This window comes from Colias eurytheme, chromosome 10 (genome assembly GCF_061535395.1).
Source record: "Colias eurytheme isolate Ceu_HAF_F1 chromosome 10, ilColEury1 Martin Lab GWU primary, whole genome shotgun sequence".
In the NCBI taxonomy this organism is placed as follows: domain Eukaryota; kingdom Metazoa; phylum Arthropoda; class Insecta; order Lepidoptera; family Pieridae; genus Colias; species Colias eurytheme.
Genome location: NC_142989.1, coordinates 6,558,733 through 6,573,154, shown reverse-complemented (window position 1 = coordinate 6,573,154; position 14,422 = coordinate 6,558,733). Strand labels below are relative to the sequence as shown.

The 14,422-nt window shown below is 37.1% G+C and overlaps 2 protein-coding genes across 2 annotated transcripts; one reads left to right on the top strand and one right to left on the bottom strand.

Annotated features, from left to right (window-relative positions):
- Positions 1-495: 495 nt before the first annotated feature.
- LOC149905229 (uncharacterized) lies at positions 496-2,403 on the bottom strand. Its single transcript, XM_090106550.1, has 2 exons — positions 1,901-2,403; positions 496-1,744 (listed from the first exon to the last, which is right to left on the bottom strand). The coding sequence occupies exons 1-2, from the start codon at positions 2,401-2,403 to the stop codon at positions 496-498; spliced, it is 1,752 nt and encodes a 583-aa protein (XP_089962676.1).
- Positions 2,404-3,204: 801 nt separating this feature from the next.
- On the top strand, positions 3,205-11,024 carry LOC149905228 (putative carbonic anhydrase 3). The gene is made up of 6 exons (XM_090106549.1): positions 3,205-3,229; positions 3,533-3,748; positions 4,717-4,877; positions 5,008-5,094; positions 5,398-5,625; positions 10,770-11,024. The coding sequence occupies exons 1-6, from the start codon at positions 3,205-3,207 to the stop codon at positions 11,022-11,024; spliced, it is 972 nt and encodes a 323-aa protein (XP_089962675.1).
- The last annotated feature ends 3,398 nt before the right edge of the window (positions 11,025-14,422 follow it).

The window sequence follows — 14,422 nt, the reverse complement described above, 5'->3', positions numbered from 1 at the left end:
AAAACTACGAGACGTAAATGTAGATAACGAGATGTGTCTATCAATCTTCTTCAATCAATCTTTGAATATATTTTTAACTGTGAGAATATTCATAATTTATTTGATGTAGTTTCATGTCTATAATATTATGACGAGATGTCTATAATATTATGAACGAGATAAAAATTATTAATTATAAAACTACGAGACGTAAATGTAGATAACATTTTACTCGAATATTACGCGCAAATATAATTGTTTGAGGCTTTTTAAATTTCATGACACACAGACATCCAATAAAGAACTTTAACAAAATAATAACTATTTTAATTATTTTGAATTTAATTTGTTCAAGGATTATAATATAAAATATTATTTTAATTTTTATACTAAATAATTTTATTTTGATTTTACATAATATTTTATATTTATTTTTAAAACAGCAATGATGATATTCATTTTTATCATGAGGTTTTCAATTCGAAATGTACTTTGTAATAATATTCAGCATACATTTCAACGACAGAAATCAAATTGGATCCATCTGTTCAAATCCAAACTGCTCAAAGCCCCTGCACACATTTCTACTGTGGACGCTAGATGTTCGTACATTCGTACGTAAAGTATATTACTAATTGTGAAGCTTGTAGTAGAATCCAATGAAGTAATAGATACAGTACTCATATCAGCAACATGTGACTCTCCAGACACATCGCGCCTCAAGAGTTGGTATAATCTTAAATATTCCGAGTCAAATTTGTCGGCTAACTGACCGAGTAGCAAATTAACAGCTCTATATTTTTCTTTCAAAAGCTCTTCTCCTTCTAGCCATGGTTTTAAAAGATGGAGATGTGACTTTTTAAGAAGTTCAAAGTATTTCATTCTATCGTCATACATTTTCTCCATCATTGCGGCTCTCCAGCTAACGATAGAGAGATCCCACGTTTGTCCAGGTAACATTTCGGTATATAAATCGTTTAGATGTAGAACTTCGGTTTGATGATAGAAATAAATAGGATTTTTCATAATAAACATTTCTCGTTCTAAAAGATAATTCTTGTATGGATATGGTGGCGGTTGTATGCTAACGGCATTCGTTATTACTTCATCCAATAAATGTAAGACGAAGTTTCTTATTGCAACATGCTTAATTTTCACATCTAATTTATATGCTTTTCTTCTAGTTCTCTCTATATTTTCAACGGAGTCAGCGTTCAAATTGATTGTTATTTTCTCAGCTAAAGTATCAAAAAGGCAAATATTACATGTACTAAGTTCCCAAATTTCACTATAAATTCCTGGTTTGTCAGAAATGAAAGTGAAATAAATTATTTTTTCTTGGCCAGGATAAATAGTATCTTCATTTTTGTTGAAAAAGAATACTTGCTCAAAAGATTGTTCCGGAATGAAGGGAAGTGATCGCTTTATCTTTTTCCAACAATATCTTAACATTACGGTCCCAACATTTTTCAAAAACAGTTTACATCTTCCAGCTCTATTAACTGGTGTATTAAAATAATATGACCACGAGTTACACCATTCATGTCCTGGTTCTTTTTGCATAGCTGTTATGGCACTTGGTATTTTTTGATCTGGTATATCCTTAACGAAAATTGTATTGTTAACTTTTAGTGCGTAAATGGAACTGACAGCATAGTTGCCATGACTCATTACTGTAGAAAGAATAATCTTAGGTAGGTCGGGTTTTTTTGGTGGAGGAGGCTTCGGCTTACGACCCAGTACAAATAGTTCTTGCATATCTGGCCTGAAATTAAATAAGATTTTTCTTTTTATTATATTAAATAATATATGAATAGGGCAATAATCTGCCGGCGAATAATAGCTACTGAAGAATTTAATTCTATACTAAAAGATCAGTTAACTAATTATACAGATCTTTTTAATAAAAAATTGCACGAACCGGCAAGGATCAATTTTATCAATCTTCTCCTTAAGGTTTTTTTCTCTTTCGTCTCTATATTTTTTGTACTCGTGATCAATATTTGAACACGGATTTCTTTTCGATACACCGCTGATACCTTTCTCTGTCTCCTGAATGTACTTGGGTACTCCAACATGCTGTATAATTCTGGGTTTTCCCATTTCAGCTCTCGTCCTTTGAACCTCATAAACTGGTTCACAGTAACAACGCTGCTTTAATCTAAGAGGTTGTTCCCATAAGCAACCTCTAACAGTTGGCTTCTTTTCAATTTGAGCATGTTCTAATACTTCTTTTCTTTCTTTGTCCTCGCGAACCTTTTCCAATAAGTTCATTGTTAAATCTGCTGGTGGTCTGTTAGTTTTTGCAGCTAAATGATTTGTCTCCTCTTTTCTTATTTGAATCCATTTTTCCCAAACTAGAAGTTCTCTGTCTGGGTAGATTGTAATTTCCTTAAATTTTTTTTCGTTATCATTTTTCTTCATTTTCAGTGCTTTGTTTGTTTGTACTTTTTATAATATTATCAATGTTACATTGACATAATATAAGTAATTTGATATTTCCATTTCTTATTTAGAGCAATGCTGACTGTGAATGCTGACATATAAATAATGAAATTGGCAACAAAAACGGTTATAATGGCATCAGTTCTAGTTTTTTGCTTACCTATTTTTATATCGAAAAAAAAAATTCAATAGAAATCATAGAACTGTGCATAGAACAGTAAAACTACGATAGAAATCATATTTAATTTTTTATATCTTTATCTAAAAATTTTACAAAACAATAATTATTGATAAACCTACATGTACAAAATATGTGTGTACAAACCACAGGTACAAACACAGGGTACAAACATAAGCTTTTCTTTTCGGATTGATCTAATTCTAGATTATTATCAGTTGGTTTTGCAATAATATTCAATAGTTTAATGCTTCAACAAGTCTATCAGCTATTTCACGCTACAACCCTACGCCTGCAACGTCAGAACATTTTCAGTATAATAAAATAAAACATCGGTATTTTTTTATTAATTACACAATGCATGTAATATAGTGCATACCCTGTGTGCATACCATTGTGTCATGTGTAGTGTGTACACACTGTGTGTACACAGTATTAATAATTATTACTTTATTCACAGACTTTATTTAACCTGTGTGTATATGTCTTCAAAGTCGTTATTCATTTTTGATAAATAAACTGTCAAAACATTAAACAAAATCAAAAAATGTATAAATAATACAAATTTTTTTATAAAAAATTGATTAAATTTTAAGTGAATTATGATCAAAGTAGTAATACCAAAAGGTATCAATCATTACGTTTGTTTTCATAATATTTTTAACAAAATTAATTATTGATCTTGTTATTTAAAAGTAATATTATGAAGTATCTATATTTACAAATTATTTACATTAGATTGTAAATAATTTGTAAACGAACGAATATTTACAAATTATTTACATAAGAATGTAAATAATTAGTAAATATAATACATACTATCCTATTTCTGTAAATATTTTGGCTTATAGGACCACAAACATTTTTACCACAAACCTTCAAAAATTCAAACATAATATTAATAAGATTAAAATAGACTTTTTCCTATAGAAGAGGAAGAAGTTGCACCTGTAAAGGATGAAAAAGTAATCCCTCCACTTGGTTCAGTGGAATGGATTTATTACTTAAGTGAATTTGAAGGCAACCTACCAACTCCTATCGAAGTTTCTATTACAGACTCACTCAGATACACGTGTCCCGAACTGAAGTGGTACAACTTTGACGTTTACCCGCATAAGATCAAAATTACCAATACTGGATATACGGGTAATATAATAGTAGTAGTACTAGTAGTATATAGTATAGTACTAGCTGTCCCAGCATATTATGTTGTTCTGCGCTATTGCCCGTTTTTTCGAATATTCTCTACTTATGAGCCTTCCTTGCGCCTTAACAAAGCGTTAAAGCATTAAAAAAATATCCAAATTGGTCGAACCGTTCTCGAGTTTTATGGTCAGCATCACATTTGTCGGTTCATTTTTATTAGCTATAATGATAATGATAAGATTTTCTAAGCTTTGGCATGTAAATACATATTATCATGTTGAACTCCTCTTTGTCGCCTTAATCTAAAATAATTACGACAATGAGATTAACTTTAAAACGACCCCCAGTGGAACTCTATTCATTAATACATAATATCACTGCTGAAGAGCCCCTTGCTCTAATTTCCTTTGTTTCTGATGGCCAGACTTTGTAGTCAACCAATTTCTTACCCCTATTTACTAGGTACAGTACTAGGTCGATTTGTGTAATAATTGTCCTATAATATTTATTTATTTATTTATTTATTTGTACACGGTGAGGTCAAAATTTGTAAGGTTTATTATAATAATATGTAAACCACGTGAACTTTATTTTGTAGTACATATCTATTAACAAACTTACCTAAGTTTCACGTGGTGGTTGTGATAAAGGTCTGTGACAGTCAAAGGACTCTTTTCTTTCATGAATATGAAAAAAAATTCTGCATTTAAAATATTTTTAGCTTTGGTTCCCGCCCGTAACATCATAACAGCTACTAATGGGTACTCCGATATGGGTAGAAAAGATTATAAGATATCACTACATAGTATAAAAGAAAGTCGCTTTCTCTGTCACTATGTAATATGTGTATGCTTAAATCTTTAAAACTACGCAACGGATTTTGATGAGCTAGTAATTAATGTATTCACACCTTACAAGTTGAAATTGGGCTGAGGTTAATAATCTACCGTTATTTTAAAATTTTAAAGTATTGTTGGGTGCAAAATGGCGAACAGAAAGGCCATATCTAGAAGGTGGCCCTTTCCTCGAGAAACATGTATTATCCCAAATTCACTTTCATTGGGGTGCTCATATGATGGAAGGCAGTGAACACACAGTTGATAAGAGACGGTATCCAGGTGAAATGCAGGTATAATTAATATTGCCAATTATGTCATTAAAATTAATTATAAACGGCGATCTAAGCCAAGTAATGCTCTAATGTAAATAATAATAATACAATATTGAAGTAAAGTATCTGAAATAATAATATATTTTAGGTTACGTTTTTCAAAGCCGACTATATGACGCAGGACGAGGCGTTCCTACATCCTGACGGAGTAGTTATGGTCTGTTATATGATCAAAGTAAGAATGACTTTTTATTTTTACTACATCGTCTTTATTACCAGTAATTGTTTTTGGATTTATCAAAATGATATTTACATTAATAATTTGAAATTTTACAAAGAAAAACGTCAAACCACTTAAGGGACAGTTATATGAATGCTGTAGGTATGCAACTCTTATCTTTATCTAAACTCTAATCCTTCCAGGATTGGACAAATAATCTTATTAGATGAATAAAAATTAAACGGTATCCAGTTGTGAGTACGAAGCGTGGCTAATGGGTGCCATGGATTACTAGCTAACGAATAATAATACTTTCAGTATGGTGTAAACCCTGATGAACGCCTCAGTTGGATTATAGAAGGCTTCCCAAGGATCCAAGAAGCTCAAACCCACACGCGTGTAGGCCCGTACCCCATGTCGCACTTGCTTCCAATGTTTTACGAAGATTATTTTCTATATTGGGGCAGTTTGCACACAGTACGAGGCGAAAATTTTGTAGTCAGATGGTTGGTGCCGAGGAAATCTTTGTTCGCTTCTTTAGATCAGGTAATTCATGATGCACGTTTTAATGATTCAAGTAACGTTGCTTTTAGAATCTTAAATCTTAGATCGTCTCCGTCGTCGATCGTCTCCGAAACTGCTTTACGAACGGGTGGTAAATGGTCAAACTATGTTAGGATGATTCAAAAGTGTTTCTAGAAGAAGTCTAATTAATAATAATCAATGTTGAATTTGATATTTTTGGTTTTATGACATTCAAATGCATGCTTTAATGCATTTGTGCCCCGGATTGGCGTGAAAGGATGCGGGTTTGAGTCCCGCCTCGTGATCGAATTTTTTTCTATTCTCTAAAAATTTATAATCATCAATGTCTTAACCCTACAGTAGTCGCGTATCTAAAAGTGACGTGTGAGTCGCGTGGTTTACAAGGGTATACCATTTTTAAAACAAGAAAAAGTACACAAATAAATAAAAATGCCTGTTTATTTATTTCAATTTCAATTCTAAAATAATCAACAAAACATACAACCATATCTTTTATGATTAGAAAAAACAACTACAATAAAAAATACCTCTTTTTCAGTCGTAATATCACATAATTTTATCTGAACTTGACTAGTCGCCACCAAGATCATCACGTCTAATTGTCTTCGGCCAACCAAGCCTCGATCAGTCTCTTTCGTCTGTTGTCCATAATTATCTAAATAACTCTGTTTTTACCTGCAAATATAAATAAATACGTTATAAAATTAATAATTTATAAGTCTGTAACATTATTTTTAAAATCACAATATAACATTTTTTAAAAATAAATGAAACAGTCACAACAAAAAACTTACGTTGTTGGTCGCGCGGCATATGTACGTAGACCGCGAATTTTGCGGAGCTCCTGTTGCACAACCACGCGCACCTGACGCGCTCTGCGCTGCACTAGTGCATACGGCAATTATTCAACTTAGAGTACACGAAGAATGAAATAACTGGAGCGATTAGATTTTTAGAAATTAGCAATTTTGTATCACTGGATTACACATGTAGACCGACTACATTGTAGGGTTAATAAATAAATGTTTGTGTTTAAAATTATTTCATCAGCGCTAGAAAAGTTTGTTTATTAGTTTCCCTTTTATTATTATTAAAGTTAAAGTATGATTATGAATTATTTTAATATCCTTTAGTTGTTGTTTGTTGAAACTGTTGCCGGCCTAATCCATAATAATTACAATGAAACTAATTTTAACACCGCCTCCCGTGGAACTCTATTCAATCATATTGGTTCATCCCGAAAAAAAAATCCTTAATAGAAATTATATTTTTTGTTCACGAATAACAAAAAAGGTTGTGGTGTAAGTAATTGATTCACGTGCCTATCATATGAATAAGTCACGCTCGAAAGCTCTGGCTTGGTTTCAATTTTATATGCGAATAAACTCTTGAATTACAAAAAATTTCAGCATAGAAATTACACATGTTGGTTATTATTATGAGCATACCCGATTCAAGGCCGCAATGTCCTTACGCACAAGTAAACGGGATAATACGCAAATAAATCAGCCTTTGATATGTACAATATACATGAATATGGATACTTTCATTAAATACTTATAATCTTAAAATGGAATATAATCGCCCTAGCCTGGGTGATATATGCATAATTTTTGTTTATCTCTGTAGAGTGTAGATAGAGTCTCATATTATGAAGGTATTTAAAAAATTATAAATATTTGTGGCTAGTTGAAAAGCTAAATGAAATCACAACCTTAAAAATATAAATAACTAGCTTTCCGCCCGCGGCTTCGCCCGCTTTGTCTAAAACCTAATAAATTATATACTAAAACCTTCCTCTTGAACGACTCTATCTATTACAAAAAACCGCATCAAAATCCGTTGCGTAGTTTTAAAGATTTAAGCATACATAGGGACATAGGGACAGAAAAAGCGACTTTGTTTTATACTATGTAGTGATTATACGTCATTCAAGTAATATTTTTTTTGGTATTCATATAAGTACCTACCTACTTACCACTCTTTACTAATGTTGGGCTATTTATAATATAATCCCTATCAAAATTATTAATCCGCTCGCATCCCTCGGACGCAAAATAATTTGTACAGCTTTTGAGCTTTGTTTTTGTTCTCAATTCTCATGTGTTGATAGAGTTTCAATTCAATTTTTTCGAAGGGTGGATTCTGGCCAGCCAAAGCTGAACCCAGTGTTTTTTGTAGCGGCCACAGTATCTGGAATGTCATCATGGCGTTTCTGCGTAGTTAGTTGTCAGTTTTGTTGAAAACGGTTCAAATGATTTGCTTTAATAACGTTTAAATCTTGCTGTGATGTGTACTTAATGTACCTATATACATGTCGTGGTCATATCGTAGATTTGCTCATTTCATGAAATGGCCAATTTAGTTTAGCCAGATCGTTAAATCGTCAACGTTTCACGATTTGGTCATCCACATTTGGCCAGATCGTCGATCTGGCCAAACATGGATGGCCATTTCACGAAATGCGACCATTTTTGTTTCTTTTTTAAAAAGAGATTCGCTCACGCTCGCTTTGCTCGCTCGGCTCGTGCGTTGTTTATTAAAGTCTAACCTTTTTTTTTTTTTTTTTTTTAAGTGGAGAATGCATTTAGGCATACCCAGAGCGCTCGGGGAAAGGGCCCTGGGTTATGTCGGACTCACCCTGCAGAATGCAGGGACCTACCGACTAAACTCCACTGTGTTCCACCGTGCCGCTGTATTGACGGAGCCGCGGGTATTCGTTAGAACGCATCCGCAGACCCGTCAGCGGCAGCCTATCTCTAGGCCCAACGCGTCTTAGAGCTGTGGCGGGAGGCCGCAAGCTCTACCTTCCTGGGGGGCGGCGTGAACGGAACACTTCTCACGCCGCCTCTCCGCACCGGATGATGGATTATGTCCCCGTTCCATCATCCGGCGCCCATCATCAAGGAGGCAAGTTGCGACCGTGTAAAGCGGCCGCAACACGGCGACGACGCCCAATAGGACGTTGACGCCGAATCGGGTCCGCGGTGGGATTTCTCTCGCGGACCCGCTCTGCCTCCTCCTTCTGCGACATCACATCCTCGCAGAATGTGACCGCCGCGCACCACGATCTGTCGCTGCCAACCATCTCACGAGCTATGGAAGGCAGGGAGAGATCAGGGCCGACGACTGCGACTAGGCGAGCACGGGGCTCGGACCATGCGGGGCACACGGCGAGAGTGTGGTCTGCCGTGTCCTCCGGACAGTCGCACCAATGACAAGCCATTTGCGGCTCCCGTCTGGCGACTTTGCACAGATACCGCCCGAAACAGCCATGTCCGGACAGCACCTGTGTCAGGCGGAAGGTGGTAGCCCCATGCCGCCTGTCGCACCACTCGCGTAGGACCGGTCGGATGGCTTCGACCGTCCTTGCTCCTGCGCTGGGCTCTTCGAGCCGACGTTTCCACTCCCTGAATCGCCGCTCGAGAGCATCAACCCTCCATCGCCGGACTTGTTCCTGGTATGGGTTGATCCCATGCGATCTGGACGCGGCGACGCGGTGATAAACGTCCGCCAGCATTTCGGCGTCCAGGTCCCACGGGGGCGTCCCGGCCATTACGCACGCGGCCTCGAAGGACACCGTGCGATATGCCCTCACGACTCTGAGCGCCATGACCCGCTGCGGTCTACGCAAGAAGGGTCTGTTACGGGCGCTCAAAGAGTCGGCCCAAATGGGCGCACCGTAGAGGGCCATGGAGCGAATGACGCCGGTGTAAAGACGACGGCACGCACCCCCAGCCCCTCTAAGATTCGGGAGCAGACTTCCAAGTGCCCCGGCCGCCCCAACAAGACGGGGGGCGAGGCGACGGAAGTGCTCCACGAATGTCCAACTAGTGTCCAACACGATGCCCAAATAGCGCAACGTGGAACTGACGCCGATGGACGCACCACCCACCTGGATGGCTGATCCAGCGGGATGCGCCCTCCGACGGCCGCGAAACATAATCGCCTCTGACTTGTCCAAGGCTACCTCTAGGCCAAGTCTTCTGATCCGGCGCACAACTTCCGCCACACCAGCTGTCGCAAGGTGGGCTGCCTCCCTATACGAGGCCCCGCGCGCAGTCACCAGGGTGTCATCCGCGTAGCAAAGCACGCTAACACCCGGGATATAAGTGGCGCGCAGGACCCAGTCATAGCCGATGTTCCACAGGAGGGGCCCAAGAACCGAGCCCTGTGGAACACCGCAAAACATCTTCTTTTCCGTCCATCCACGGCGAGCCGGGTACGCCACAGCCCTCTCTGACAGGTAGGACTGCATCAAACGCATCATGTACTCGGGCACGTTGTGGTAGCGGAGCGCCTCAATTACGCAACTCCATGGCAGCGTGTTGAAGGCGTTGGCGATGTCAAGAGACACCGCCAAAAGCACTCCCCCTTCATCGGCTGCATTGTCTGCGAGGTCACGTAGCGCCGCAATCGCATCAATGGTGGACCGTCCCCGGCGGAATCCAAATTGGTTTTCGCTCAGGTCCGGCCCCACTCCCTCCAGATGGTCGATGAGGCGAGCTGCGAAAACGCGCTCAAAGAGCTTGCTCACCTCATCTCATTAAAGTCTAACCTAACCTAACCTAACCTATATCTGGCCAAATGTCGATGACCAAATCGTGAAACGTTGACGATTTAACGATCTGATCAAACTATGTTGGCCATTTCATGAAATGAGCAAATCTACGATATGGCCACGACATACATATACTATGATCACCTTTATGAATATTAAAAGTATCAAAATGTTTAACCGATGTTACCAGGTCCATATTTTTTAAATTTGCCGCCCTTTACTGGGTTCAGCTTTGGCTGGCCAGACTTCTAGGTGTATAATGTACCTATATATTTTTATTATTAATTAATTTTGATATTACATCAACTTAATAGTACAACAATCCAACTGCTCGATTCTTCAGCTTTCTGTTTTTTTTTTTATGAAATTAATTTGGAATGAATGCAGAGGTATGCAATAATTGATTATATTATTATCAATAGATTGTCTGTAAGAAATTGGCCGCAAGAATCTGTTATCGGATACAGAGCAGAGTTATTTCCTTACAATCAAATCGCGTTTTAACTATCTAATCAAGAGTTCAAATACAAATTAATTATTTTTACGTAAGTACGAGAATAAATTCTGTCTGATTGGTTTTCAGATGAAGCAATTTAGAAAACTATGGGACTCATGGGATGAACCTAATCTCCGCAACTTTAGACCGCTGCAAGAACGAAACGATCGACACGTACTATTTATTAATCCTCATTGGAATCAATATAACTCTCTACTACCTATACCAAGGGTGCCAGAAGATTCGATATCTGTTTTGTCGCCGGAATACATGGCCCATCCTTGGATGCTACCCCCACAGAACTCATACATGCTGCCGAAAGAAAAAGAAAACGTTGATTAGTTCAACTTGAAACCATGCAGTAAGTTTCATGTCAATGAAAATGAATAAAACTTTTGGTAAACAATTATCACTTATACGAATGTGTATTATTATTGCAATGTTGTTTTTTTCACGCCATTTTATAATATAGTCTAGTATACCATATAAAATGTGATTACCTGATGAGTCTTTTTCCCAGACAGATGAAAAGAACTCTGCGAACATATTACTTATTTCAATATCTGTACGTGCTGAACGATTACCCAGAGTAAGCGTGGGAGGAACGGACGAAGCGCGTTTTTTGTTTTTAATGTAAGACCAAAAAAGTTTTGTAGATTGGGGTAAAGATTCTTCTATTGATTTCTTATAGTTACGTTCACACGTTTTGATAAGGCGTTTTGCTCGCTTGCGTAAAAGAGAAAAAGTATCATAGTCCCGTGGATTACCGAATATTCTAAGTTTTGTGTGATATTTTTCTTTTTCTCTCAGACATTTCTTAAGGGCGTTACTGAACCAAACAGGAGTTTGTGCGTTTCCGTGAACATTGCATCTTTTATAAGGTGTATTATTTTTAATTACAATATAAAGTAGCTCATAAAATTTATTTACATATTCGTCCACATCGATAAAGCCTTTAAATTCATTATTCCAATTTATATTATTCAAAAATTTCTTGCATTCTGTAAAATTAGGCCCGTCGCTCATGGAGCTACTCAAAAATGACTGAACTAATCAGTAATTACGATTACAAACCAGTTACAAATTGTATCTCGCATACAACGCTACTCAAGTTATAAGGTTTCAGTCACTTGTCAATGTTTGCTCGTTCATTTTTATCATAAAAAACAAAGAAACTCGGGAAACCAGTAGCGTGGAGACCGGCACGACGCGTCGCGCGTGATTGGTTGCTAACGCGTTACTGACCTTAGTAACTAGTCGCGTCGTGTGCGAAACTCCATAGAACATGTATGGGCTGTGACGCTCAGGCAACTCGTTAGTAATTTGAGTTTGTGACTAGTTCTTTTTGAGTAGCTCCATGAGCGAAGGGCCTTACACTTTCTAAAATTAAAAGAATCAGATATCTTGTAATTAGACTTACGTTTTTAGGTGTAGAAATATATACCTTAAAAGGAGGATGATGTCTATCTTCGTTTATTAAAGGATCTACATTTTCTGTTTTTAATCCCATAATATTCGTAAGGAAAAGATCTACATAGTACTCTATTATTTACGTTAACTATTTTGTTTAATTGATGTAAGCTGCCTATAGACATTATATCAACAAGAGCCTTAGCCTTATGAGATAGAGATCCTTGCATAAAATTTAAATCGTGACTCCAGTCTATTTCTGGAATATTAAAATCACCAATAATTATAACCTGCTTATCATTTTCAGTGAGTACCTGTGTACATGTTTCAAAATAGTGTTCATAGATTTGCTTAGGTATATCAGGTGGGAGATAAACTAAACCAATAATGATTTCAGTAACATTACCTATTCTAAGAGATAGCCAAATGTCCTCTGCAGAGCTCTCCCAGGTCTGGTGACGCACAGCGGGTATCTCTTTTTTAACCGCTATTAAAACCCCACCGCCGTCTACCTTTCTACATTGTGACGTATAGCGATCTCTACGGAAGACGGTATACCTATTGTCAAACAACTCACTATCGCAAATACCTTCATTTAGATTTGTTTCACAAAAGCATATAACATCATAGTTCTCTATTAAAATTTGAGAGAAAATCTCGTTAGTTTTACTTCTTATTCTATTCACGTTTTGATAGTACATTAAAAGATCCATTACTAATTTAAATAGTTAATACAATACTTAAATACCGATCAGAGTAACATTGATAAAAAAAAATATACATATATGTTAGAGCGTGGTTGTATTACGTAATTAAATACTGGTATAATATTTCTTAGACATCTTCACTCGACCAAAGTCGGTACAAGAATGACTCGCAACTGCAGACGACCGTTATTTATAGGACGATCAAAACAACTATTCGAGTGGTGTGACTGTGTGAGTCAGCGCAGGTGTTATTTGTGTTGTTTTGATCGTTATTTTGAATATGACATGTAATATTATTATTATTTGATAATTAAATGATCATTAATACTTTTATCCATTTAATTATTATTAAAATAATTAATAAGTTAATCAATTGAATTACTTTTAAAATATAATTTTATCATTAAATTAAACGCGCTAACACGGCCATTCTGAAAAAAAGCTCGCGCTCTGAGCGGTAATTCAAAACTCAAAATATCAATGATATAATTCACTTCAGCTGGTGACATTCAGACTTGTTTTAAGTACATAATATTCAAATTATTTGTTTCTTTGTTCAGTTGTCAGACTAAACCACTGTCTGGATCCATACTGACAAGTGACAATCAGGTTATTATTATTTCCCGCCCAGTTGTAAGACTAAGTCACAGAAAACCCGTACAGACAAGTGGCATTCGATTTGTATTATTATCTGCCCAGTTGTCAGACTAAGTCACAGAAGACCCGTACATACAAGTGGCATCCGATTATATTATTTGCCCAGTTGTAAGACTAAGTCACAGAAGACCCGTACAGACAAGTGGCATTCGATTGTATTATTATCTGCCCAGTTGTCAGACTAAGTCACAGAAGACCCGTACAGACAAGTGGCAGTCGATTATCATAATTAGTTTCCATTACCGCTAACACGGTCATCTAAATTTGGCTTTGGTACTATTCTTACACGTACATAGGACACAATAGTAGTCTAGCAATTGCTTGTACTTTTCGCTTCATAGCAATCATTGTCGAGTATTATTGTGATTTACATAGGATTCGATAGCTCAACGAGTTTTTCCAGCTACGAACAGCGGCTTCTGTATCTCATCTGTATCTCAACTCTCAAGTGATAACCATAAGTCCTGGAACATAATTAAAAGTTAAAACACAAGTTATATCCGGCTTGGCCATAGTAAAACAATAACACAAAACGTCCTCGTACGTTCATTTGAAATGAGTACGGTAATTTATCTCGTGATGTCAAAACACAATGTATTATAACACAAACATAACCGCTCGGCCAAACTGACCTTATAGAACACCATCACATCCACACGATGAACTCAAACTCAAATATTGATTTATTCAACTGGACTTCGCTTAGAAGCGTTTTTCAATCGTCAAAATACAGAAAAATAATAATTTACCACCACAATAGCTTACACTGGGCGCCATCGAAGGCACCACATTGGATCCAAATTCCATGGGATCAAAAACTTATTATTTGTGACGAAGTAACAGCGAACAGCGAACAGCGAACAGCGAACAGCGAACAGCGAACAGCGAACAGCGAACAGCGAACAGCGAACAGCGAACAGCGAACAGCGAACAGCGAACAGCGAACAGCGAACAGCGAACAGCGAA

Excerpts from the sequence above, each read along its gene's own strand:
- LOC149905229 (XM_090106550.1), bottom strand. The coding sequence starts at position 2,403 with ATGAAGAAAAATGATAACGAAAAAAAATTTAAGGAAATTACAATCTAC. Across the intron at positions 1,745-1,900 it reads GATAAAATTGATCCTTGCCG|GCCAGATATGCAAGAACTAT; the intron begins GTTCGTGCAATT and ends ATTTAATTTCAG.
- LOC149905228 (XM_090106549.1), top strand. The coding sequence starts at position 3,205 with ATGATCAAAGTAGTAATACCAAAAG. Across the intron at positions 3,230-3,532 it reads CAAAGTAGTAATACCAAAAG|AAGAGGAAGAAGTTGCACCT; the intron begins GTATCAATCATT and ends TTTTTCCTATAG. Across the intron at positions 5,095-5,397 it reads TGGTCTGTTATATGATCAAA|TATGGTGTAAACCCTGATGA; the intron begins GTAAGAATGACT and ends TAATACTTTCAG.